We start from the raw sequence: 26,448 nt of genomic DNA on the forward strand, positions 1-26,448 counted from the left end.
GCTTCCTCTCTTGCTGGTGGAAGCATGGGCGGATTTCTCTCTAGTCTTCGCTGTAAGAACCTGGTGTCCTAGAGACGACAGTCACAAAAGTGCAGGATTCCCCCAACACTGGGCCCCCCTCCAGTTTTTAACTCTCAGCTTGCCGATAACGAGCATTCCGTCATGTGCACACCACACGCTCCTAGCCCAGCGCTCTTTCCCCGGAATTCTCTGTACGTTGTGATTCTCAGGAGCGGCTGTCCGTCTCTCCAAGCTGGAGATGCAAGTTTTCCTGTGACTTCAGTTCTCTGATGAATCTAAGAAGAGTGGTTGGTTTTTCAGCTTGTTTAGCGTTTTTCTTGTTGTGAAGGTGAAAGGTTAAGCTAAGTCTGCAATGTTGTTAAAATTACAGCTTTCAATGACAGCTTTGGTTTTCTCTTCTGAATAAAATAATTGAATATACTTTGCATATATTTTGCACAATAGCTTTTGGTTACACTAGTAATGAAGACAAAGTTAAGTAGTAAACTGTCAACATATTGATAATTTTTGACATTTTGCAGAAAATGAAATGCCATTTAGTAGCTATTCTAATTGTTATTTATCTGTCATGCCTTATATTACACCCTGAAAGGCTAATAAAATACTCTTTCAGAATTCTCCACCAAAGTATTTCACTCATAATTTCCCTCCATCTGGCTACCGGTTCATAGATAATCATTATAACTTTCCAGGCCTTTTATTGTCAGAGTCGTGTGTGAACTAGTATTGAGTCTTCTGTCAGTTTTCGACAAGTTTTTGGCATTTGATGAGTAATACTATATCTTACCTTAGTTTTCAGCAGTCTGCCTCCCCCTTAAAACTCTTTTTGATAACCCCTTTAATTAAAGCTTTTCTATAAGCCTTACTCCGTTGGAGAAAAAATGGTCAGACCACACGCCTATGTGAAAAGGCCTTCAGCAAGCGCCCTACTGCATACCCTCAGCCTTCTCTTTGTTAACTAATATTTGTCTGTCTAAACACAATTGCAGAACTTCAGAAAATGGGTAGAGAGCATAAGTCTCCCGTGCTTTCCACCATGTTGGGTCATCTAGTAATCAACAAACACAAGCCCTGCTTCCAAATGCTGAATGTATTTTGTATCGGTTTCTGCTTCTCATAGGAGGAACTCTCTGGCATGAAAAAGAGGTTACAGGTAGTTGTGCTTGACAATGAACAGCTCCAACAAGAGTTGAAACTGCAGAGACCAGAGGAAGCGATGAGGGAACAAACACTTCTGGATGCAACTGTGAGCATTTTTAAAAACCACAATTGTATTTTCGTTGGAATGTTCCCTCCTCCTCCCTGCCCAGCCCTCTGAACTCCTCAGATTTTCTCCTTGAAGTTTGGCAAAAGCACTCTGCTTCAATGTGCTTGGGGCCTCAAACATTAAAATTCACCAGGGTGGAACGAATCCTCAAATGACGCGATGCGGGGATGCCTCCTATCTGCTCCGGTTTCCTCTCAGAACCTACCATTCCTGTTTTCTCCATATGGACAGGGGAGGCCTGAACGCAGGGAGCATTAAAATCAAGAAACTGATTCAGAACTGTAACGTAGATTCTTTGTTAAATCAAGAAACTGTTCAGAACTGTAATGTAGATTTCTGTTGTATTTCTCTAAATGTTTCTTGAACTCTGAATTCCAGTTAAGTCTAACCAGCAAGCCTGGTGTAGCAGAAGGAACACTGTCCTGAAGGTCTAAGAATCAAAATGTTCGTCTGCCCATTGTCTCTTATAAACTGGGTGTTTAGCAAGTGCTGTAACTTTGCAGGACTTTCAAACGTGGCTTAACCCCATGGGCCCTCTGTTTCCTGGCAATTTGAGAAGATTCACCTGTATTAGCAGTTCTTAGTCTTGAACGTGAATAGGAGTCAGTTTGGGTACTTGCTACACGTGCAGATTGCTGAGCTCCGTCCCCAGAGAGTCTGAGTCTGTTGGGTTGAATCTTTGAGTTAAAAATATGACATTTTAACAAGTTGCCTAAGTGATTCTATTTCAGTGGGCCACATTTTGAACAACAGTGGACTAAGTGGTCTCTATAATTCTTGTGATGGTATTTAAATAGTGTTTAAACTTAGTTATCTCCTTATGACTTGTCAGAGATACTTTTGCCTTGAAAATGTTTTTCACTCTTGCAGCGGAAATCAGTTAATCAGAGCTTGTTCTGCTTTTTGAGACAAATTCAGCTTTCCATGGGGAAGTTTTAATACTTGCCTGTTGCAGATTTGCAAGGGATTCTGGGGGTTTTGACACAGTTGTCATTGGTAACTCAGTTTTGTTAAGAAAAAAATGTCTTAATGTTTTACCTAGGTGTCATCTGATTTTTGTTTCTGAAGTTTTTCTTTAAATTTACCTGGCCTGATATTTCATTTATAATTCTTGAGTTCTGTGCATCAGAATTTGCTATTTAGAAGTAGCTGATCATGTTAACTTTGAAAAACAAAGAGAGCTGATGCGTATTTCAGTTTATTTTTCTGCAATTACATTTCAGTTTGTGATCAGCTATTTTCCTTCACTGTGGCTTTTTCTGAATAATTGTATCATTATATTATTCATATTGGTAGTTCAAAATTCCACCTTAGTTGCTTATTATCTTAACATCAATTTGAAGATGACATAGCCATACAAAAAAGTACTTAGAAGGAGTTCATTTTTTAAATACATATGTTCCTTTACTTTTCTTCCAAATGTGTAGTCATTTAGCAAACAGTGACTCAATTATTCATAGTCTTCATTATTTGTACAACGGCAAAGCAGTGGAAGGAGGGGAAGTGCAGTGAGAAAGGAGATTAGGCAGGCAAGTGAATCCGAGGGGAGCGAGGTGAGTAATGCGAAAGGGGAAGGAAATGATGGCGAAAAGGCACATGTGCTTTGCCACGTGAACAAAGGCAACTTGCTAAAGAAAGCTGCAGCCACAATCAGAGAAAGAACAAACTCCTAGAGGGCTTCTGTTGTTTCTCTTTTTACACATTCCCATGAGCTAAAATATAATTCAAATATTGCAGTCATTTGTTGCAGAAGTGCCAGGTGACCTTACTATCTATTCAATGTCAGTTGTCTGTGTTACTTGGTTGTTCCAGCAGTGCGACCCCCACTTTTTCACTTGTATAGGTCAAATGAGGCATTTCAACAACCTATGCATGCTGCTGTCTTAAAAAAATATGTCTTCAAGCCCTGGCTGGCGTAGCTCAGTGGATTGAGCACGGGCTGGGAACCAAAGTGTCCCAGGTTTGATTCCCAGCCAGGGAACATTCCTGGGTTGCAGGCCAGAACCCCCAGCAACCGCACATTGATGTTTCTCTCTCTCTCTCTCTATCTCCCTCCCTTCCCTCTCTAAAAATAAATAAATAAAATCTTTAAAAAATATGTCTTCATGTAAGTGAAACTTTTTAGAGCATCTTAAATATAAACACAGATCAAAAGATGGCATCTTCCTTTTTTTCTGAACTCTTTTTTTTAAAGATTTTATTTATTTTGAGAGAGAGGAGAAGGGAAGGAGAAAGAGAGGGAGAGAAACATCAGTGTGTGGTTGATTCTTGCACACCCCCTACTGGGGACCTGACCTGCATCCCAGGCATGTGCCCTGACTGGGAATCAAACTGGTGACCCTTTGCTTCACAGGCCTGCTTTCAGTCCACTGAGCCACACCAGCCAGGGCTCTGAACTCTTTTTAATGAATCTATTGCCATGTAGGTGGTAGATCTTGCCAAAGCTCTTCATGGATTTGAATATAGATTTTCAGTTTTTCTTAAAGCCTTCTTCTGAAAATTAATTTAAACAGTTATATAGTAATAATTAATACAGTTATATAGTAATAATTAATATTTATTGATGACTAGATGGTTATAGTGCTCCAGACACTATATTAAGCACTTTATTTACATTTTATTATTTTAGTTTTACATTAGCCACACAAGGCACTGTTATTATGTCTATTTTCAGATAGGTAAATTAAGATACACAGTGGTTAAGTAACCAAAGTAACCTAATTTCACAAAGCTAGAAAATAACAAAGCTAGGACTCAAACATGGGAATGCCTGACCCCAAATCCATCCACCTAGCCTTGAATTATGCCACCTGCCTGCATAAATTAGTAATGACTTGTCAGCATTGAACCAAACCATCTCTGTTTGTCCTGGGATAAAAGGTTTCCCTCAGAAGACAAGAGCCTCCTCTTTATTGTTTCTGAGTTTTAACCTTGGACTTGAATGGTAGCCTACATGACTTTTAGCTTTTAGCCTAGTTTTTGACTTAGCAGTTAAAGAAGAAAGCAGATTGTTTAAAAAAAAACTAAAATGTTTGAAGAATATTTCATTTCCATTTTTATTTTTCATCTCTTATAAAATTTCTTTTCACGGAGGGCTTTTTGTGAGAGTTCAAAAATAATAACATTAAAAGATGCTATTAACTAGAAATTTTGGCATGCATACTCAAGGATCTAGGAGCTTTTTTTTAAGTAGCAGATTTCTGAGCCATTTCTTCCCATCTCTGTTCTCATCCCCTGCCACTACCAATCTCCCTGCTCAGTGAAGAAAGTAAAGGTTTTCAGTGGTCTTTGGGGATGTAAATGTAATCAGATTTTTTAAATCTTCATCAAATGCCATTCAAGTTTTTAAGAGCTGTCTGAGCCGGAGCGAAGTGTCAGTCAGACTTGCACGTCTTTCCCAAGAATGGCAGTGTTTCTGTCACGTTAGTGACCGAAGGTCTGCATGCTTCTCCAATTCCTTCGTAAGTTTGGTACCACCTTCTTTATTGCTCTCCAAGGCAACTCTGGGTGCAATCCAGTCTTAAGAGATTTGTCCCTACCTATCCAGTCAAGTTCAAGCTTATTATCTCATAGTCTCCAGGTCCTTATTTGACTCTGGCCTCCCCTTCTGATACCCATTGCCTTGTGCTTCAGCATCTAATGATGCTGAATTCCCTGAGTCCCCTGCAACCAGCCTGTGTCACACCTCTGTGACTTTCTCACCATGTGCCCTTTTTCCTGGCATGTCCTTCCCGCGTAGCTTACTCTTATTTATCCTCAGGATATCATACCAGTGTCTAAACTTCTCCAGAAAAAATCCTCCTTGAATCTCCTGTCCCTCCTAGTGTCCCTCCTCCGTTCCGGAACAGTCTCCCATGCACACCTCTGGCCTTGCACTTAGCTGATTATTTGAAATTATCTGCCAAGGTGTTTGTCTCCCTCATTAAACTCCTTAAGGAGTAGTCTTGCTTATTTTTACCCTCTGAGCTCTTAGCACAGTGCCTGATATAGTAGGTATTTCACAGAAATGTTCGCATTACACTGGACTTCCAGAATACGGAATGGAATCCTAGAATTCTACTTTGAAGGGATGTCATTTACCGCCCTCTCGCACGATACGACACTGCTGTATAGTTGTCTTTGTGGGGACCTGTCCTCTCTTGTGGCTACTACTGTACTCTTTGGCCCTGAGCAAGAGTTAGTTATTATTCGTTGCATGAGTGTAAGTATTTTAGTTCTGGCTGTGCACATAAACTGCACAGATCTTGGGCTGCTTACTTCATTGAATGTTGAGAGGGTGCCAGAGGTGGAAGATGGACCACGGGTTCACTAAATTCCATCTGCGGGCCTATTAGTTTGTTTGACAAATGTTGAGCCAATATTTTTCAATGTTTCAAATGAAAATCTAGATCTCTGGCTTATTTTTGTCATGAAAAGATATTTGGGAGTATGAGTTTGCATTCACACGTGGCAGCAATTGCCTGGAGGTGGAAGTGGCTGCTTCTTTTGGGTGGTGTGTCGTGGTCCCTACCGCTTCTTTTGAATCCCCTGACATGTCATGTGCTCTTTTGCTTGTTGAAGATAAAGATTTCTTTCTGGAAAGGCAAAAGAGCATAGTGGCTTAGGGCATGGACTCTGGAGCCAGATTGCCAGGGTTCAAATCCCAGCCATACCACTTATTAGCTACTTCCTACTTCTGTAACTCAGCAAGCTACTCCGTGTGACTCAGTTTCCTCATCTCTAAAATGGAGATAACAATGAATCTTACAGGGTTGTTGTAATGAGCAAATGAATTAATATATGTGAAGCACATAAACAGCATTGGGCGCGGAGTAAACACCATATGTATTAACAGCTATTATTAGTCACGCCTTTCTGTAATGTGAAAAATGAAATGCAAACTAAGAGAGGGCTGTGTGTTTCGAGAGTATATGTCTTCAGAGAAGTCAGAGATAAATTCATCTGCTCACTGCACTGACATCTTTGACTTTGTAGTGCTTGCTGTGGAGTACGACCCTTGTAGCTGGAAAATGTGAAGTGATTATTGATGTGTAGTTTGGAAAGATCTGCTTTTTAAAATCCTTTTATCATAGATAAGAATCAGTTATTCCATTTGCAAAGCATGCATGTTGATTTAAAGGTAAATGTTGATTGCAATTACCGGCACATTGCATTTTAGGGCAACATGCAGAATTCCTGGATTACAGCGGGTGAGAGTTCTGGGGTGGAGGAAGCTGCCAAGAGATCGCTGCCCCACGGCAGTGCGGATGTTGTCAAAGCTCCGTGTGCTGGCGAGGCTGAGAGGTGGAAGCTAGAACTGGTAAGTGTTTAGGAGCCTTTGCGTTATGTATCTACTTTTATTTTTGTACTTTTTACTTTGGTAGATATACAAAACATAAAATTTAACATTTTAATAATTTTAAAATGGACCATTTTAGCATTTTAAGCATACAACTCATTTGCATTAGGTACCTTCACAATGGTGTGTGACCATCAACACTGTCCATTTTCGGAACTTTTTCATCATCCCCCAAAAAACTCTGTACACATCAAACGGTAACTCCCATTGTCTTCTCTCTCCACCCCCTCGTAACCTCTTCTCCTTTCTGTCTCAATGCATGTGCCAGTTCTAGGGGCCTGACACAGTGCAATCAAACCATATCGATCCTCTGGTGTCTGGCACATGTTATTTAGCATAATGTTTTCCAGATTCATCCATGTTGTAGCATGTACAACCATTTCACTTTCCAAGTTCTCATTGCTGATACAGAGAAAAGCACAGAACATTTGTTTACGATTCAAATCTGGTCAAAAGTGTTCGGTGTGCTTCCAGCACCTCTACTAGATGGAGACAACATGAGCTGCCCAAATAAAGGTCTTCATGCTTGTATTCTTCCCGTGGCCTAACCTTACCTCTTTAAGCCATCCCGGTTCACTCTTCCGCCTGGCATTCTCCGTGCCCCGCCTGTGTGCCTCTCGCTCTATGGGAAATCATGCTTTCCGTCTTAGCACCTCCTCCACGAAGTTTTCGCTACTTCTCTTTGACTGAATTACAAATACTTTTACTTTCTGTACACCTTGCTATCATAAATTCTGTATAAATGAATGTTCATTTGTCTTTCTGTGCCTTGCTGGAATCTGGTTCCGTGAAATTGCAAGCACCCCCATCTTAGGTACCCAATGTGTATTTGTCGAACGAAAGAATGACAAGCTGGGGCCTGTAGAGAGCTTGGCCTATCATCACGTGTTTTACAACTTCCCTCTTGTTATTCATCCCATTGTGTGTCATGTACACATATTGTGCGTATATTTATTATGCTTCAAATATACAGCAGTCACAATGGGGGGCTCCAGTGGGGTTTGGTCTTGTCCTCATTAACCTTGTTGGTTATAATCGGTTTTTCCTAGCATCACAGTTTTTAAAGAAAGACCTGATTGATGCAAGTTTGAACAAAGCTTTTTCTCTGTAATTGCCATTTTATGACTCAGAAGTTCATGCAAGCATTTCTCTCAATAAATATAGGAAACTTTAGGTGGACGAGAGGCAGTGGCCCCTGAGAGCTCACATTACTTTTCCTCCTGGGAAAATACTGAGTTTTAGGTTAATCATTAAAATTCACTTATAAAACACAAGGCACAGAAGAAATGTATTTTTTTTTCTTTTCTGAAGGAAAGGCTGAAACTTACGTATGAAGAAAAGTGTGAAATCCTGGAATCACAAGTGAGGATTTTGAGGTAAAGTATTACCACTTATATAAAATCATAGCAAAAGCATAATGATCTTAAAATACAGGGTCTGGCAGAAGTAACGGCTGCTTGAGCATGGTCACACTAGTGACATGGGTATAATAATTTATAGTTTTAATTTGAACAGTTCACCTAAAATGTTTTATGGTATGCTTGAGTGTGATATTGTTATGTTACAGAATCACATGCTTATGATTTGGTAATAAAAGATTTTGTAATAAAAGGGGGCATTAGTTATGCTGGACCCCATATATTTGAATGTTTGCTGAAGTCCTAGTTTTTGTCAATATAAGAATTATTTGATGACATTTTGTTTACAATTAAGACATATTCTCTCATTATTAAAGACTAAGGAGGCATAAAGTTGTGAAGTCCCTTTCCAAATGTTATTTCAAATAACTATGAACTAAATTACAAGTTCTACTACAATTGATGAAATTGTAAAATATTTGTGTTTCCTGACAAATAAGAATCATTAGTTGCTCTTCAAGAAATTAAGCTTTTAAAATAAATAGTGAAAATAAAGCACTCTAGTTTTCAAATTACATGTAAGAGTTTTTTTCTTTATTGATTTTTCATTTAATTTTAAAACTTCATCAGTAATGTAATAGTTTGAGTATTTTGTATACATGGTGAATTTGTATGTACATAATGAGTTTTCATGTGCTTTTTCATATGTTTTCAAAAATCCCAACAAAAGCTACATATTATAGATTAACCATTAGTGATTTATTATGTATTCATTGTCCAAGAATTGAAATGCAATGTTCTCCTTTTGGAGCTAGAAAGTTATTTTTTATACAAAAAGATACAAGGAATTATTTTTCCTATGTTAAAGTTTATTTTAAGCAATAGTAATGAAATATTTTCAAATCAAATGAACTTTAAAATACTCATAATAAATTTACTTTAATAAATTTATTTTATTTATTAAAATACATTTAATGATTAATTTATTCTGGTAGTCTAATCTGAGACAAAATTGGAAGTCTTCCACAAATGCGTGTCTAGAGACGTCACTAGAGTAGCACTAAGAGCCAGAACACATGGGCATTCACCACACGTTATAGTTCACTGATTTTAATAAGCTCTTTTCTTTTTTTTAATATCTTATTTATTTATTTTTAGAGAGGGAAGGGAGAGAGAAAGAGAGAGAGGGAGAGAGAAACATCAATGTGCGGTTGCTGGGGGTCATGGCCTGCAACCCATGCATATGCCCTGACTGGGAATCGAACCTGAGACACTTTGGTTCACAGCCCGCGCCCAATCCACTGAGCTACGCCAGCCAGGGCAATAGCTCTTTTCATACCTTGTCCGTATTCATTTTAAGACTTATGGAGAGATTTTTTTTTAAATATTTTATTTATTTATTTTTAGAGAGGGAAGGGAGGGAGATAGAGAGAGAAACATCAATGTGCGGTTGCTGGGGGTTATGGCCTGCAACCCAGGAATGTACCCTGGCTGGGAATCGAATGAGATTTTTACTTTTCCATGAAGAAACCTAATATTTAGAAAGTGGTCTAATTTTTGCTTTCTTGTTTTTTATTTTTGTTATATTTTGAAATATATTGTGTTTTGATTCTCTATTTTTTAAAGTTATATGTTTCTAACTGATTATATTTATGGTCCTGTGATTTATTTTTTCTCATTCAGAATTCAAATATGCCATCTTTAATTACATTACAGTGAACTAGACTTTGCTCCCTGCATCCTTCTCTTTCTTTATTTTGTGTTGGTATAATTTAAGACTAATGAAAGAGGCCTTTTTCTTAAAGAAAGAAATAAAATGGCTACTCTCAGAACCGCTCACTTTATGGTAATTATTTCTTTATTTATTATTATTATTATTATTATTATTATTATTATTATTATTTGCCACTATAAATAGTCAGAGCTACTTGAGTGTTATCAATTTGCACCTGATAGAAATAGTCAGAGACACTCCTTTACTTTGGAATATGCTTCCCAAGTTTTTTTAAATCAAGCCTTTGAAAGTCAGACTTTTTCTTTGTGATACTTAAAAAGAAATCTTATTATGTCAGAGATATTATCTTGGGAATAGGACCAAAACAGTTCCTTTTTTTTTCCAACTTCAGACTCTCATGAGATTAGCTTTTTTAATCCTTAGTTTGCCTGTGGATCTTTCCCACCTCCCCCAGGCTGCCAGAAACGTCCCCTGACCCCATAGTTGAGGTTGTGTGTGATGGCCAGATGTCATAATTACTGGCTTCTCCTCTGTGACAGTGAGTCAGTTGGGACAGCTTATAGGTCCCTGAATATAACAGACACTGACAACAGAGAGTAGATGGGACCAGCGATCAAGTGCCTGCCTTCAGCAGTCCAAGAACTCAAGGGCGGCATTCTCCTTTTAGAGCTAGGCAGTTTCTTTTTACAGTAGAAAAGGGATGTCTATGCAAGGAAACTCAGTTGCTCAAGTTGACTCGACCAAAACTTGGAGAAAAACATCTTCAAGGACTGTCCCATAAAGTAAAAGCAAACAAACAGCCCCCCACAATTTCTCAGCCCCACCCCAGCCCCCTTTTTCAAGCAAGCTGCATATTTCCAGCTCATATCTGCTAGTTATAGAATCTTAAGACTGGCAAATTTCATACAACTTCTTCCCGTAGCCCACTCTCTTTCAAAACAGTTCTTGGTAGAACTTGGTCGTTCAATAACTTTTTCATGTTTTTTTTCATCTTGAAGAAAAATGGACAATGATAGGATCCATATCTTCTATGTGATCCTTCAAAGTATTCTTTGTAAGTTTTAAGAAGTTAAACACTTGAAATCAGGTATTTCCCTCAGATCAAGGATGTTGTCTTGTCACCCCACCCTGTTATTAAATGAAACTGCTTAGAACTTGCATTTGTAGTTTTACTTTTGTTTTGTGGGTCAAATGCGAGATGTAGGATCCTGTGAACAGAGCCAATATCACACGCAGACTACTCTTACAGTCTTGGACTAATTATTTAATACATTTGTTTCATTTTATTCAAAGTGTCAATTAGGATAACCCTAACTGACGTAATCCACCTAGAATTCCAGACTGGGGTACTAAGACTTACTAAGATACTGTATGTAAAGCACAGCACGAAATTAACACCCATAAGTAACAGTAGTAGCCATCACTCTGACGATACCTAGCCATTTACTGGAACTTTTCCCCCTTCTTTTTAGGAAGGACTTAGCTGAGTATCAGAAAAATTGCGAAGACCTTAAAGAGCGACTAAAGCACAAAGAGTCTCTTCTTGCGGCTAACGTTGCCAACCGCGTGGGCGGCCTCTGTCTAAAGTGCGCCCAGCACGAAGCCGTTCTTTCCCACACCCATGGCGACCTCCACGTGCAGGCCATTGAGAGGCTGACGAAGTGAGTGCGCGGAGTCTTTGGCCGCGTGGGAATTTTCTTTAATGGGGCATTGCGTTCTTTCGCCCCATGCTAAGTCACGTGTGCTGAATGGGACGCTTCGAGCAAAAAGGATTTTTTTTAAAGATTTTATTTATTTACTTTCAGAGAGGGAAGGGAGGGAGAAAGAGAGAGAGAAACATCAATGTGCGGTTGCTGGGGGTCATGGTCTGCAACCCAGGCATGTGCCCTGACTGGGAATCAAACCTGGGACACTTTGGTTCGCAGCCCGAGCTCAATCCACTGAGCTACGCCAGCCAGGGTTGAGTAAAAAGGATCTTTAAAGGTTCCTGTATGTCGCTTTCTTGAAAACAGAACAGATCAGTTCTGCCAACTGCGGGTATCGTGTCACTTTGGGCAAGTGATTTTCTTTCTCTTGGTTTCATTCTCATCTTGATAATCTTTCTAATTCTGTCCATTTCTATGACTCTGTACTTGCAAATCCAGCACTTATTCTTACCTAAACTGAGTCTGAGAGGAATTCTTTTGATTTTGCCCCGTTTTGGATTTGCCTGCTGGAGTACAGGTGGAGTGAATTATTTTTGTGTCTTTATCACATACCTGTCGTGAAGGATATTATCAGTTCATTAGAAGGAAGTCCCACTGTGCTCCTGTGTTAATTAATATTCCTGGACTGATTAAGGGCAAGTTACAGATGAGCTTTTATGTAATCAAAGTTTTCATTGCCCTGGCCAGTGGGGCTGAGCTGGTTGCAGCATTGTTCTGCAAACCAAAAGGTTACAGGTTAGAGTTTCTGTCAGGGCACATGCCTAGGTTGCAGGTTCGATCCCTGGTTGGGGCATATGTGAAAAGGCAACTGATAATGTTTCTCTTTCACATCAAAGTTTCTCTCTCTCCCTTCCTTTCTCTCTAGAAGCATTGACAAAATCCTTGGGTGAGAATTTAAAAAAATTTATCTGGACTGAAATACTGCAGTTCCCTGTGTACACCTATTTTGGTCCCGTTTTTCTGGGGAAGTTGAGAATTATTACTTATGGTGTCACCCAGTGATGAGTTATAGTGTGTGTGTTCTCCCACCCCCCTGCTCTCTCTGTGCTCACGGTCACCTCTCTCTCGCTCTCTGTCTGGGCTCTCCACACAGCCCGACGTCATTTCCCCCACAAGCGTTCTCCCACCAGCCTTGCCCCATTTTTCTCTCAACCGACGTGGACCCCTTTCTTCTGTGATCTTACAACACACCCTGTCTCCTTGGAGGCAGCAGCCAGGTCTCGTTCATTTCCGTGTCCCCGGCTTCTAGCGGAGTACCTGTGCTGGGCGCTCAGCAAAGGTCGGCAGTCACTAAACAAGACACTTTGGCACTTCCTGCGTCACAGTCAGACGCCCTCCCGCCGGAGCCGGGCTGGAGAATGCAAAGACTGCCACTGTCAAGTCAGGCCAGTTCTGCTCTTCATTTTGACCTTCGACCAGATTACTTTCCTTCTCGGAGCCTGGAGTGTTCTGTTGTTTGGAGGTGTGATACCTACCTACCCCTTGGGCGTTTGCCCAGCCAGCCTAGCCTGTGGCTAGGGCATAGCTGCTGAGAATCTGCCTCGATGCGTATTTTGGTTCTCCTGCTGTCTTACCGTGAGGGCTCACAGAAGTTACTTAAGTGATTTTGTCTCAATTTCCCATTTTGAAAATGGGGATAACAGTACCTAAGTAACAGGGTCATTGAGAGAATACTGATATATATGCTTAAAACAGTCCCTGCTGTGAACATTATATCCCCCCTGGCTCCTCCCACACTCCAAGAGCAGCCACACCGTCCGGAAGCCGTGGGGTCCGCACAAGGCTGACCCGTTGGTCTCTATACAGAAACCGCACTTTGCCAGTGTGGACTGACTGGTAGTTTTTCTGACCTGTGCTGACGGTCCTGTTTTGGTTGAATGTTACATTAATTATTAACTATACTATTAAATTATTCATATAGATTCAATATAACTATAACATTTTTTAAATATGTATTCAGATCCAACTAACATGCAGTTAGCATTTATGATATGCTACAGAATGCCAGGAAGTTGAAAACTGTATCTCTCTTACTGATAGCAAAGCATTTATGAGATAAATGTTCTTACCCCCACTTTACAAACCTTTTATATTTGGGGAAAGAAAGAGTAGAACCATACCTCACAAAGATAAATTCACGATGGTATAAAGACCCAGATATAATCTTGACTACAGAAGTATTAGAAGAAAATATAGAAAATATCTTTAGAGCTTTAGACTAAAGTTTTGAGCATGACATGATGAGTGGAAGTCATAAAGGAATAAAAATGATACATTTGACTCCATTAAAAAAACCTTCTTATGATACAATATTGCAAACTAAATGAAAACACTGGGAAAAATATTTTCATCTTATATAATAAACAATTGGTGTGATATGTAAAGAATTCCCTTTGAAACTAACAGAAAAAGACAAATGGCCAGTTGCAAAGCTGAACAGCCACTGCTGAACAATGAAACAGGAAGATGTCAGAACACAGCAAGGTGTCCGTTCTGCTACTGTTCAAGGAAATACAATTTTTAATAAAACCAAGCCATCAAATCTGTGAAAGTTAAAGAAGATTGACAATCACAGGAATTGCTGGGGCCATGATTATTCAAGTATTTTCATGCCCTGCTGGTGGAACTATTGGTACTACTTTGGAGGATAATGTAACACCATTCATTAATATTTAAATTGTGCATTGCACATTTCAAAAATTTACCCTAGAGAACTTATGTATGTTCATATGGGTCATTTATAGGGAATGGTTTTTGCAGCATTATTTTTAATAGTGTTGTGATATTGTGAGATAAGAAATACATATTTGGTCTTCATGTCCCGTTTCTGGCATAGATAGAGCTTCTAAAACCCCTGTAATTTCATAAATGAAAAGAGTCATATGAGCATCTTTTGCTGTAATATCTGCTTCCCCCCTTCCCGTGATATAGCGCCAGAGCATAAAGGTGAAAGGAACATCTTTTTTCTTAACAAGCCCCTTTTAAGCATACTTGAGTTTATGTTCACAAGAGGACTTTCGGAAACACATTAAGCAGGGGGCTGCTGGTTGCCAGGGGAGCCATCCGTATGATTACGGGATCAGACCTTTCAGCCTTACTCCCCAGCCTTTGGGGAGGAGAGAGAGGCTGGAGACGGAGTTAATTACCTATGGCCAATGATGGAATCAGCCATGCCCATGGAACCTCCATAAACAGCCTGCACGATGGGGTTTGGGGAGCTTCCAGGCTGGTGAACACGTGGAGGTGCTGCAGGGGCCGGGGCGGGGGGGGGGGGGGGAAGGTGCGCGCGTAGAAAGGGCGCATGCGCTCCAGGCCCTTCCCACATACCTTGTCCGATGTATCTCTTCCATTTGGCTGTTCCTGAGTCACATCCTTTATAATGAATGGGGAATAGCAAGTAAAGCACTTTCCTGTGTTCCCAGAGCTGTCCCAGCAAATCCTCGAACCCGAGGAAGGGGTTGTGAGAACCCCCGATTTATGGCCAGTTTGTCAGGGGTACGGATGACAGCCTGGGACTTGCAACTGGCATCTAAAGTGCGGACAGTCCTGGGGGACCGAGCCTTGACCTGCAGGGTCTTTGCTAACTTCAGGCAGTTAGTGTCAGACTGGAGTCAGTGTCTGCCAAGCATACGAGAGTTGCTGGGTGCGGGAAACCCACATATTTGGTGTCAGAATTGCTGTGAGTTCAGAAACTGACCATAGAGGAAAACGAGAGGTTTTTCTTTTAGGTATGAACAGTGTAAATATCCTTCAAAGGAGGGTAACTGAACTGTGGTTTAGAGAAACTGCAATGTATGCACAGTAAAAAAAGAAGATGAAATAGATCTATATGTATACTGAAATAGAATTAAGTTCCAAAATATATTCTTCTGAGAAGAAAATAAAGCAAAATAAAATGAGAAAGACACACCTGGCATGAAACCATTTGTATTTTTTAAAAGACCATACACAACCATACTATATATTCCTCTAGGTGCATGCAGACGCATAGAAAAATATGTGGAAGGACAAACACGCAGCATTTAACAGCGATTATCGCTGGAGACGTGGAAGCAGGCACTGCAATTGGAAGTATAGGTCAAAAGGGGCTTTAACCAAGTTGGTAATCGGTTTTACAAAGACAATGCAATGAAAAGATTAAATAACAAAGGATATTCAAAGTTACACAGAGAAAAACAGACTTTAAAACTAAGTAGCAAAACCAACAATAGCAACAAAAAAAGCTTTTTTCCCCCTATTATATTGCCTTTTATATTGTCTCTGCAGATCATGAGAAAAATATTTTAAAAGGAAACGACAATGTTTACATTGATTCCAAGTCTGGCGGCCACACAGAAATTAGATTCCTTCTCAGTTATACAGCCTTTTGTCTCCAGTTTTAAATTTCAGCTCTCAGCCTCTTCAAACAAACGTCAGCCTTCTCAGTTCGGTGTTCTGCTTGGTCAGCGTGTCTTGGGCTCAGGCTCTGTTTTAACAGCAGAAGGCAGGGGACGCTTCCGCCTGTACGGTCAGGGAGAGTCTCCATCCGCACGGTTCCCTTGGCCCAAGCCGGTGTTCGGCTTCTTCCAGCTTATTGAGGCAGAACGCTGAACACTGAGTGTTGTGCTGACTTTGAAGAGCAGCCAGCACTTTTTGGGTTTGGATTTCTAGCTTTCTGCACGATTAGCAGTAGGACCCCGCAATGAGCTGTATCATAGTATTTCCTGCATGACTTGCACATGAAATTTTAAAAGTATGATAACTCGAAACAGCTTCCCGGCCTCTGTTGGACACGGGCTCCTGTGATAGCCCTTCGGGCTCCTGCGTGGACGTGTTAAGGCTGCAGTCAATCGAGTATGTGACACAGGAAGGACTCGGGCACTCGTAAAGGGGACCAGGCCCCCTGTGTCCCCTTAGGGACTTTTGGTAGGACCTTAGGGACTTTTTGGAGAGTATACTTAACTCCTGCTGATGACATTGGATGTATTTCAAAAGTTGATTCAACATCCTCATGGGCCTTATTATTCCATGAGGTAGGTAAGAGCAGCAGTAATCTCTTTTTCTTGCTTTATGGTCAAAACACCCTTGAATTTCATCAAGGTGGAACAGCTTTGTATTGAATTTCTTTCTGCAGCTCCTGGTGCTTTGGAGAAGTTTCACTTTTCAGAGAGAAGAAATGATCACCACCCTACTGTCCTGGGACTTTTGTCCAGCTTGCAGTTTGGGGGTGGATCACTGGCAGTGTTCTGTATACTTGGCTTTGAAAGACCATGGCCCAGACTTCCCAGAAATGAGGAACAAGGAAATGATGAAGTCGGCCTTCTAGACTTTCTTTTTAAACACAGTGATAATACTTACGAATGAGACGTAAGAGTGCCTACAGCTGGTGAAAACTGTGCATTAACTTAGGAATTAAAGACACTTCTGAGGCACTCCATGTTTCAGGGTGAAGCTTGCACACGCATACCAGATAAGTCTCTCTCTCCCTTATTTCAAACCGTTGGCCCAGACTGTCCTCAGTCCTGCTCAGTCCTGTTTGCCCTGATCGTTCCACCGACTCCCTTAAATACTACACACTCATTAGTGTGGCTCACACCCAGGGCTCACACCCACTCCGCTTCCCTCGTCCTCTGCCTCCGCTGCTCTTGCGTCTGCACCGGGACTGGCGCGGGGGTAGTGCGATGTGCTCACTGTGCTCCAGAAAACTGCCTGGTCCCATTCATCCGAACATCTGCGAGGTGTTTCTAAGCACTCACACGACTTTTGCCGCGGAAGATGGTAATGTGCAGAACCCTCCCCTCCCTCTGACACTGTCACAGCACGTGTATTTGTACAAGTCCCCACGGTGAGAGGCCACGCAGGCCTGGCCTCGGGCTGGCCCTGGGGACTGGGAGATCTGGAGGACCGCAGCTGACTGGGTGCTGGCCTCACGTGGCCGGCGTGGGCTGTTTCTGAGCGGCAGACAGTGAGTAGTCTTTGGGGCTGAAGAGTGGGAGCTAAGTCAGGGAGGTGACAGCCCAGCGAACACAGGAACGGGACAGGAAGCAAGGCCTGTGCTGAGGACAGGGCTACCATGTCCAGCGCTGGGTTTATGTTTGTTGTTTGTTTGTTTGTTTGTTTGTTTGTTAGTGCTTGCTATTTGGTATATGGGCTGGCTGAGCTGAAACTGAAGAAAACACAATAAGACAAAACCAAAAATGCAGTGACTGAGTGGATAGCCCGAAATTGCCAAAGTTGCCACCTACACCACACGTGTGTGTACAGTGTAGGGGTCTCTCTTGATCGCTGCTGTAAAGCAGAGAGTACGTTTCTCTTGCGGAAAACCAGAGTGTGTCACCCCGTGGCCACGCAGATGTTTAGGGTGTCACTGTGGAAGGATGAGCTGAACAAGCCTTCGGTGTTGGGGGTTCATCTCTGATGATTTTCTGTGGTTCAATAGGAGGCTGAAGTTGGTGAGTTGATATTCTGAAAAAAATTTTGAACCAGAGCTACTAAACTCTTTAGTTTCCAATTACAAATAGTCTGGTGACTTTTTAAATTTAGATCATAAAAAAAAAATCAAAACTGGGATTTTTATTTCATCTCCTTTTTAATTTCATGTTTATTTTTGATTTTAGAGAGAAGGGGAAGGGAGGGAGAAAGAGAGGGAAGAAAACATTGATGTGAGAGAGAAACATCAGTTGACTGCCTTCCGTATGCGCCCCAACTGGGGACCGAACCTGCAGCCCAGGCCTGTGCCCCGACCTGAAGTCTAGCTGGCCGGCCTTTTCAGTTTTCGGGCGACACCCAACCCACTGAGACACACCAGCCAGGCTCACACACCGGCTGGGCTCCCCTCTCTTGATGCCCCCCAGGCAGTCCTCATTCATCCATTTGTTCTTTGGTTGTTTATTTCAATGAGCATCTAGGGGGGGTCTCTAACCCAAAGCCCGCTGGCCACCTGCGGCCCGGGATGGCTATGAATGCAGTCCAGCACAAAATTGTAAATTGACTTAAAACCTTTTGTTTGCTTATTAGTGTTTGTGTATTGAATGTGTGGCCCAAGACAACTCTTCTTCTTCCAGTGTGGCCCCAAGATGCCAAAAGGCTGGACACCCCTGATACAGTGTGCAAACCACTCCAGAAGGTACACGGAAAAAGGATTGAATGTATTAAACATAAGACACAAATTCGTTACATTTTGATCTTGTGATACTAATAAACAGTGAGCTGTTTAGTTGATTCTTTTTATTTGGAACTTCGGCTTTGATGTCGACACAGTATCAGGAACAGATAAGGGTGGCTTTGAGTCATAACTGGTTTTCAGCAGGGGTCAGTACTGTCCTGAAGACTGACTTTTTCTTTTGTTCTAGAATTATAGGCTCTGGTTGGATTTCATGCTCTCAGTGAAGCTAGCCTCTGTTTATGTTAGAGCTTATTTAAAAATGTAACTAAATATAAATTCAGTTTTGCTTGCATTTAACTTAATTACATAACTAAAATAATTTGCTTTGACTCTTCTACTTTTTCATGTAATCATTGTGTTGGATTATGTTTTCTAAAAATAAGTAACTCCATTTTTCATTTCTTTTACAACAAAAAAAATAAATTATATTTCTCAATTTAAAACAAACATGTCAAGATTTCTAAGATGAAGGTCACCATGCTCCCATGAATTTTGTAATATTTGCAGCAATCTATTGTTTTCTTAACAAAAAGAGCTTTTATGAAACTGCTAATAATTGCACTTTTGTTCAGTATTACATATTAAAATATGGCTGCTTTCCAAATACCACAAATAGTTTAAACCATTTTATCTTTTAGAGATCTTTTCTAACGGAGTCATTGGTTCATTCGGAAAGCAACTCGGGCTCAGAGTTTATAATCTTTTAAATTATGACTCCAAGTTTGCTAAATTAAAGAGAAAATCACAGTTGGCTCTTTCCTGATCGTTTAGAACTTGGCAATGAAAAGGAAACTGCGAGCAGTTACTTCAGCTGCACTTGAAACCACAGTTTAAACTTGAGCTCTGCAACAAAATACACATCACAGCCCAACTTACAGTGTTTCCCTTTAAACAACAACAACAACGACTTTGTGTGTGTAGAAAGTTTCCCACCTCACTTTCTCTTGGATCTACTGGTCATTTTTTATTCAGTGGATAAATCCCCAATACCCTGGAATCTTTTCTGTGGGGCTGATCTAACCCATGAGGAGGGATCCTTCCTATTGTACGTGCCAAAGCATTTTGGCATTCGGTTCACTTCTCTCCCTGAAAAATAGCTCAGGTCAGGGTACTTCGGAGAACTCTGCGGATGGGGCGGGCCCAGGCATTGATGGGACCCAGTGGGGTAAGATTTTGTTACCTTATGAGAATGATACGGGTAAGCAGAGCATTTGAGGGACCAACCGTCCTACCCATGGAAACAAGAAATGTGCTTGTAAGGTGAAAGAATTTAGTTGGAAGGGAAGAGTGAAAAAGAGGGCTGAGGAAGAAGATGAAGAGGAAGGACATATATTTGTTCCAGTAAATGAGAGGAGAATTCGTAGTGTAAACTAAACCTTAGTCTTGCCTTCTTACTATGTTTACCTCTACTTTGGGGCATGGCCCCCAGCTTCCCTACCTTGTTGCTTTTTTTTTCCTGTTCAGCCCTCCCTCCGCCTTTTATTTTTAAACAAATTTCCTCTTTGCTGGGCTTCAATGTGCATCGCTCAGTGTGCCAGCCCTATGCACAATAGGCCATTGTCCCCGCAGACGCCTTCCTGCCATGAATGCTCACGGCCCTCTCGGCTGCCCTGCCAGCCCCTCGCCGAGGAAGGACAGAGGGTCTTTCTCCGGGGTGTGCTGAGCTGGGCTCGCGTGCCGAGCTGGCCTGCCCTGGCTCTTTTTTTTCTGCACTTAAACACTTCTCCCTCTCTGACTTGGGACTACACAATCGTTTGGTCCTTTCGGGCTTTGAATGTTCTTTTTGTGCCGACAGAGAAAGAGACGACTTAATGTCCGCGCTGGCTTCCGTGAGGAGCAGCTTGACCGACGTGCAGCAAAGAGAAGCCAGCGCGTACGCGCAGGTGAAACAGGCCGTGCAGATGACCGAGGAGGCCAACTTTGAGAAAACCAAGGCAAGTCTAAGGACGGGATTAAATGGGAGGCGTGCCAGCATTGCTCTCCCCCGGCCCCAGACCATTTCTTTACTTATTCTTCTACAACTAAACTCTTCTCTCCAAACACGCAAAGTGAATACCGATCTGTTCATGTTGACTTTGCTAAATGAAACCAATTTGCTATTTGGAGAGTCCTTATTCCTCTGCAAACACTCTTGTTATAACACTGTTCAGTGGACATAGTGCCACGTGGTAAAGTACTGTGAGAGGCTTGCATGCTTAATCGTTTTATTTGCTGATAGCTTCTAATGCTGTTAAAATCTTAACACCCCTAGGTATATGTTCACATGCGGCTAAAGACAAATGTCTTTCTCTGCACACAGGAAATGTTGCGAACACCCAGCTATGCCGCAGGTGATAGTACGTGTGCACTGAGTAGCACCCCTAGCTAGGGGTCTGGACCCACTGTGTGCTAGGCCAGGCGTGTTCACTGGCAACAATGACGACAGCAGTGGTTAACACTCAGCGGCCAGGCGGTGTGCTGGGACCTCTGAGCAATCCAGGGGATTGCTGTCACAGGAGAAGACAAGACAGGCTCCTTAGCATGGCCGTCCAGGCCTGCCCCGGTGCGGCCTAACCCGACTCTTCTACCCTGACCTCTCACCACACTCTCCCCTGAGTGACCTGTGCTCTGCTTTCCCGCCCGGCGTTCATCTGTGAAATGTCTGTTCAAACCTGTGAGGCTCCGCTCCCGTGGCCGTGCCCCTCAGCCTCCTCTTGTTTGGACTGGTCTCTTCCTCCTCTGTGTTCCTGCAGACGCTGCGTGTGATCGTGTGTCCCTGTCTGTCTCCACCAGAAGGCCTTGAATGTCGGTCTCTGACAGCTGCCGTTGTGTTATTCTTGTTCACTTGGTCATTTAGGTCAAAATTGCATAATAGGTGTGTGTTGAACTGAAGTAAATTATTAGCTTTCACTATGAATTTTTGTAGTTAGTAGTTTTAAAAAATTAATGGTTAAAAACTAGAGAGGGCTATTATGAATCCATAGCTTTTTTTTTTTTATCAGTAACAATGCAAGGATTGATTTCTAAATAGTTTACAAGATGCAGTGCAAGTCTAGTTTTATCTCTAAGGTATGTGAAAACACACTAGTAGTTTTGCTTTCTGAGAGTAAAAACTGAGGTACATGCATATTTTCATTCTAAAACCAACTACTTTATCAGTGAGCTATAAAATACCTTGTCCTGATGGTTAGTTCCTTGACATTTCCGCCATCTAGTGTTCCATTTTGCAAATTGCATGCAAGTAGAAGGAATTATTTTTTACTATATACTTAAATTTATAGTGGCAGTGAAAACACCTGAGAAATTTGAAAGATAAGAGATTTATGAACTAGAAAATAATAATTCATGCCTATATATTCCATTGTAAAACTACTTTGGATCAAATTTCTACTCTGCCATTCTCTAGGTTTTTGATTTTAAACAAGTTACTTAATGTCTCGAAGCCTGAGTGTCTTTAACTGAACGCTAAGTATCACTTAAAATTGAGTGAGGGAGTTAAATAAGTTCTATATGTGTCATTTAGTAAGGCATCTGGCACATAGTAAGTGCTCGATAAATGTTTTCATTTTTCTTTGAAAACTGTAAGTCATTGTAACGGGGATAACTTTAAAAGAGGAAAAAATTAACCTGGCGATAAACGAGGGGGAAAAACTAGAGGCTTTCCAGTGATGCCTTTGTTAAGCTCCAGGATGAAAAGGTTATTAACTGGGCTGTGGACCCGCAGGCTCCTGTTCGAAGGGAAATTGTTCACTTTGGCATGAAGTTACCATTAGCATCTATAAATGAGATGATCTTCCACAAGAAGACTTTTTTCAAAAATACCAACTCAGTAGGTTGAATAAATGCCCTCCACCCTTTTCTTCTTTTCAGGGATCTAAATTATTCTTTTTCCTGGGTGACAGTGTTGCATCCAGCAAACTCAAGAATGAATATTGGAGACTTTCAGGGTACCAAAGATGTTTCTTTATTGGCCAAGTTTAACCTGCGCAGGGGCGAACTCTCCAAACGTGCCAGAGGCACACGGCTATTAGGAGCCACAACTGAGAGCCGCGCCCAGCGCTTACAACTACGTCCCTTATATATGGGCAGGTAAGCAAGCGTTATACAGAAGCAGACGTGGCAGTTAGTAATTCGCTTACAAAGACCGCGCGCGGGAATTTCAAACCAAGCATTCTTTCATAAGGCGGGAAAGCTGTTTGTTCATTAGCCTAGTAATCTGGCTCCAGTCAGCTAGCCTTCTATCTTCTTACTAAAAAAAACTACAAAGCACTGCTTATCTAGCCTTCCCTGGAGGAGAGCGTCTGCTAGATACAGGGAGCTCTGCTTACTGTACTCTGTCTCCTTTATCATTTCTTATTTTAGCTACAATGTAGTTCTCGCCTATTAAGGTTAAACTTAGTTCTTAATTTCCTTGCATCCAACAACAGCAGAATCAGAAAGGCAGGAATTAGAACCCCAAATTTTTTTAAAAATCATAAAAGCATTGAATATTTGACTGTAGCAACAGGCATAGATAATAATGCGTCTTGATATGTACATTATCTACCACAAAATAAAGATAAATTATAAATATCTTGAAAATGGGGGATAGGGAGAAGCCTGGCTGATAGGTTTCTGGTAAGCAAGAATTTATGAATTAAGTATCAGTCGTTTATGCTATTCACAGGTTAAATGCTTAAAACGTGTTGATAACCATTTTTATTTTTGTGGGCTTTATTTCCTAAAAATAATGACATTTTCATGTGTCTTAAAGTTTACATTCATAAGTGAAAAACGTGTTTCTCACAGGATCGTTAACGATGGGTTCTGTCACCAGGGTTTCTGGGGCCCTGACCCTGGCAGTTGGGAAGGGCACTTCTGTATTGTAAAATAGGTTTCCTGTTTTAAAAATGGAGTTGACTAGGTAGAAATTTCTTTTTTTTAATTTTTTAAAAAGATTGTATTCATTTATTATTTTTTAGAGAGGGAGGGGAGGGAGAAAGAGAGAGAGAGAGAAACATCAATGTGCGGTTGGTGGGGGCTGTGGCCTGCAACCCAGGCATGTGCCCTGACTGGGAATCGAACCTGTGACCCTTTGGTTTGCAGCCCGCGCTCAATCCACTGAGCTATGTCAGCTAGGGCTTAGAAATTTCTTTTAGAAAATGCTTTGGCCCTATTAAGATAGTAATGCATATTCTTTGGTTTAAGAAACCAGGACTGGGAATATCGAGAACAACCACATAAAATGACCACAAAGACATTTCCCGGCAGAGAAAAGGTCCCTCGAGGACTGAGTCTGCCAGGTGGGAAGAAAGTGAAGTTCCCTGGCTCCTCATCACCTACAGCCATCTCCCCCCTTCCCAGGGGTTGTGCTGGGGGTGGGGGAGCAGGGGAGGAGCCCCCACCTGGGCAACTACTGGGAGAAATGGGAGCTGCAGGCTGGAATCACTTGGTTACCTGTAGAGATCTAACAGTTAATCATTATTGACCATTTAGTAACCCAGCCTGTGGGAATTCAGTTACAGTGTTAGTCAGTGGCTAGATGAATATAATTAGGGTACACTGGGGTTCTGGAAGCTAGGAGCGGGAGCCCAACAGTTAAAAAGAAAAGGCTTTAATAGAAATAGTGTATAAGTATTTATTCAGTAGAACCAAATCTTCCTAGTGAGTGCTATCCATGGTAAGATCAAATTGTTACAGGACAGATGGGAGGGCTGGTATATGATATACTATTACCAAAAGGACCCCCCTTTTTTTCTCCAGGGTCCCCCCCACACTAGGTTCGCTATGCCCACCACCAGAGGAAAGGCATCTCTCAATGCAGGAGATTTGTGAAAAGGAAAGGAATTATTCATTTGAAAGCTATACAGACTTAGAGTGGTGACTTAATGTCTTCATTAAGGTATTAAAGTCCTTTAGGATACCCACAGATGCACACAGTCCTTCCTTCTCCCTCTGCCCTAGTCTGGGGTACTGTATCTCAGGAGAAGAAGTAGAAGTCTATGATTCGGGTTCCCGACACCATCACCTGTGTCGCCACCAGGATCTCCAGTTAATCCACAGCCATGTGACACCTTCTCATGGCCCACCAGCAAGAGTCCTTTCACCCCTTTTCTTCCAGGCAAACACTATCCTGCTTCCTAAGCCACGCAGCAAAATGGAGCACCCCAAAGCTTCAGGGTCCCCACTCTGCCAAAGCTGTGTGGTTCTCCCTCAGGTTTGGCCATGGAGCTTGAGTTTAAATCCCAGTGCCAATCTTCCTCTGCAGCTCCATTTCCGACTCCTCCTACAATCAGTTACACCTGCCAGCACTCCCGTGTTCTTCCAGCTTTACTGGGCTGCCATCGTAAGTCCGGGCAGGTGTAGTCCCATGGCATGGAGCCAATCATCTCCAAGCTCTCACGCAGATGCTGTAACCAAGAGGAGTTGCCTCCCAGTTACATCTTGAATGGAAGTCACTTCCAACTCCCTGGCTCAAAGCATGGCCACAGCTATTTAACATATCTGTGAAACCAGTTAAAGGTTATGGATATGTTTAATGACCATGCCAGAGGTTAGCTGCATGGCTGTTGCTGTACAACACAGCTCCCAATGGCCCTGCTCCATGTGGCCCATCCCCCAGCTCAGACTTGTGGGTGGGGGATGGTGAGGACATTCTGTATATTTGCCTAATATTTCCTGGACACCTTGAGTTCTGGACCCCATTACAAATTCCTGTTTGAGGCCCCCCTCTTGGCTGCACCCTGTTACAGAATCACTTTTTTAGTTCCAAGCATTATTAAGCACTAGTACTTTTCTTCATTGTGACCCTGCATCTGTATTAAAATCAAAACGAATAAAAGCAAATGCTATATTATAATATGGAATCACTGGTCACATGCCAAGAGTCATCGATAACCAGTTTTTAACCTGATATTTTAATTTGATGTCTCACTACTGCTGGCTAGTCCTAATAAGTCCTACTACAGAGAAGGCCAACCTCAAAGCCAAGGCTTTCGCGATGGTTTTTTTTTTAAGTCATTTACAACATCTTGCTGTATACCTTGTGCTTTATATCATCTCGTCTTAGCATTAGGCCTCTTATTTTGTCAGGATCATTTACTCTTCCTTGCTCCCCAATGGAGTGAATTTTTTGAAGGGACTTCGTTGCTCTTCACGTCAGCCTGACCTTGAGCTCCGTCCACAGCAGTCCTATCTGCTGTCTCTGTACTGAGTGATGTCGATACCTGACTTGTTTTCCAATTAAAAAATCTTCTGATTGGATATGTTGATTTATACTCAATAGTAGTTTTATTCTTTCATACCAGTGGTATTCATTACATAAGCAAAAATTATGGACATTTTTATTAGGTTCATATAAAGTATTTTTCACAAGAGCAATTGTATTCTGAAGCACAAAAGTCTCTAAATATTATAAGTTCCAGGGGCTTACATTTTAGAAAAACTACACTTTTCATTTGTCTTAAAATCGTATTTTAACTCTTCTTTTAAAACATTCTCAACGAGAATTGGCCGTTGGGCTAGTTACCTACGAGAACCAGGCGCTTAGTAACCGATAAGTAAATGCTTTCTCCGGGGGTACAGACACTTTCCAAAAGAGTTTGAAAGGAACCGTAGTCTAGTGCGCTCCAGAGGAGGAGAGCCCCCTTGGCCCGGCTGGGCTTCTCTGTCCGCTCTCCCGGTGCCTTTCACCCGAGGGAAGCGGAGCCGCGCCCGCCGCTCGCAGTCCCCGCCCACGGAGGCCGTGGCCGTGGCCGTGAACAGCAGACGCGGCTGTGAAACCTGCGATCACGCAGTCCGCGCGTCACGCAGCCCCTGCGTTTCTTCCTTCGGGGGAAGCAGAGGACGGGCGAGGTAAATGCGGTGCAGAAGAGCCACTGGAATAACACTCCCACACCTCGGAGTGACTCGGACTTTCTGT

General features: G+C 41.9%; 1 protein-coding gene across 2 annotated transcripts in view; it reads left to right on the forward strand.

Annotated features, from left to right (window-relative positions):
• Positions 1 to 26,448, forward strand: part of SDCCAG8 (SHH signaling and ciliogenesis regulator SDCCAG8) — a 182,725-nt gene that overhangs the window by 17,551 nt on the left and 138,726 nt on the right. For both annotated transcript variants that reach the window (XM_045859945.1, XM_045859955.1), the window contains exons 5-9: positions 1,142 to 1,267; positions 6,447 to 6,587; positions 7,938 to 8,002; positions 11,192 to 11,380; positions 20,365 to 20,503. In XM_045859945.1, the coding sequence (XP_045715901.1) occupies positions 1,142 to 1,267; positions 6,447 to 6,587; positions 7,938 to 8,002; positions 11,192 to 11,380; positions 20,365 to 20,503 (660 nt within the window). The remainder of the gene's footprint in view (positions 1 to 1,141; positions 1,268 to 6,446; positions 6,588 to 7,937; positions 8,003 to 11,191; positions 11,381 to 20,364; positions 20,504 to 26,448) is intronic.

Source organism: Phyllostomus hastatus, unplaced genomic scaffold (assembly GCF_019186645.2).
Source record: "Phyllostomus hastatus isolate PE091 unplaced genomic scaffold, TTU_PhHast_1.1 phas_contig_148, whole genome shotgun sequence".
NCBI lineage: Eukaryota > Metazoa > Chordata > Mammalia > Chiroptera > Phyllostomidae > Phyllostomus > Phyllostomus hastatus.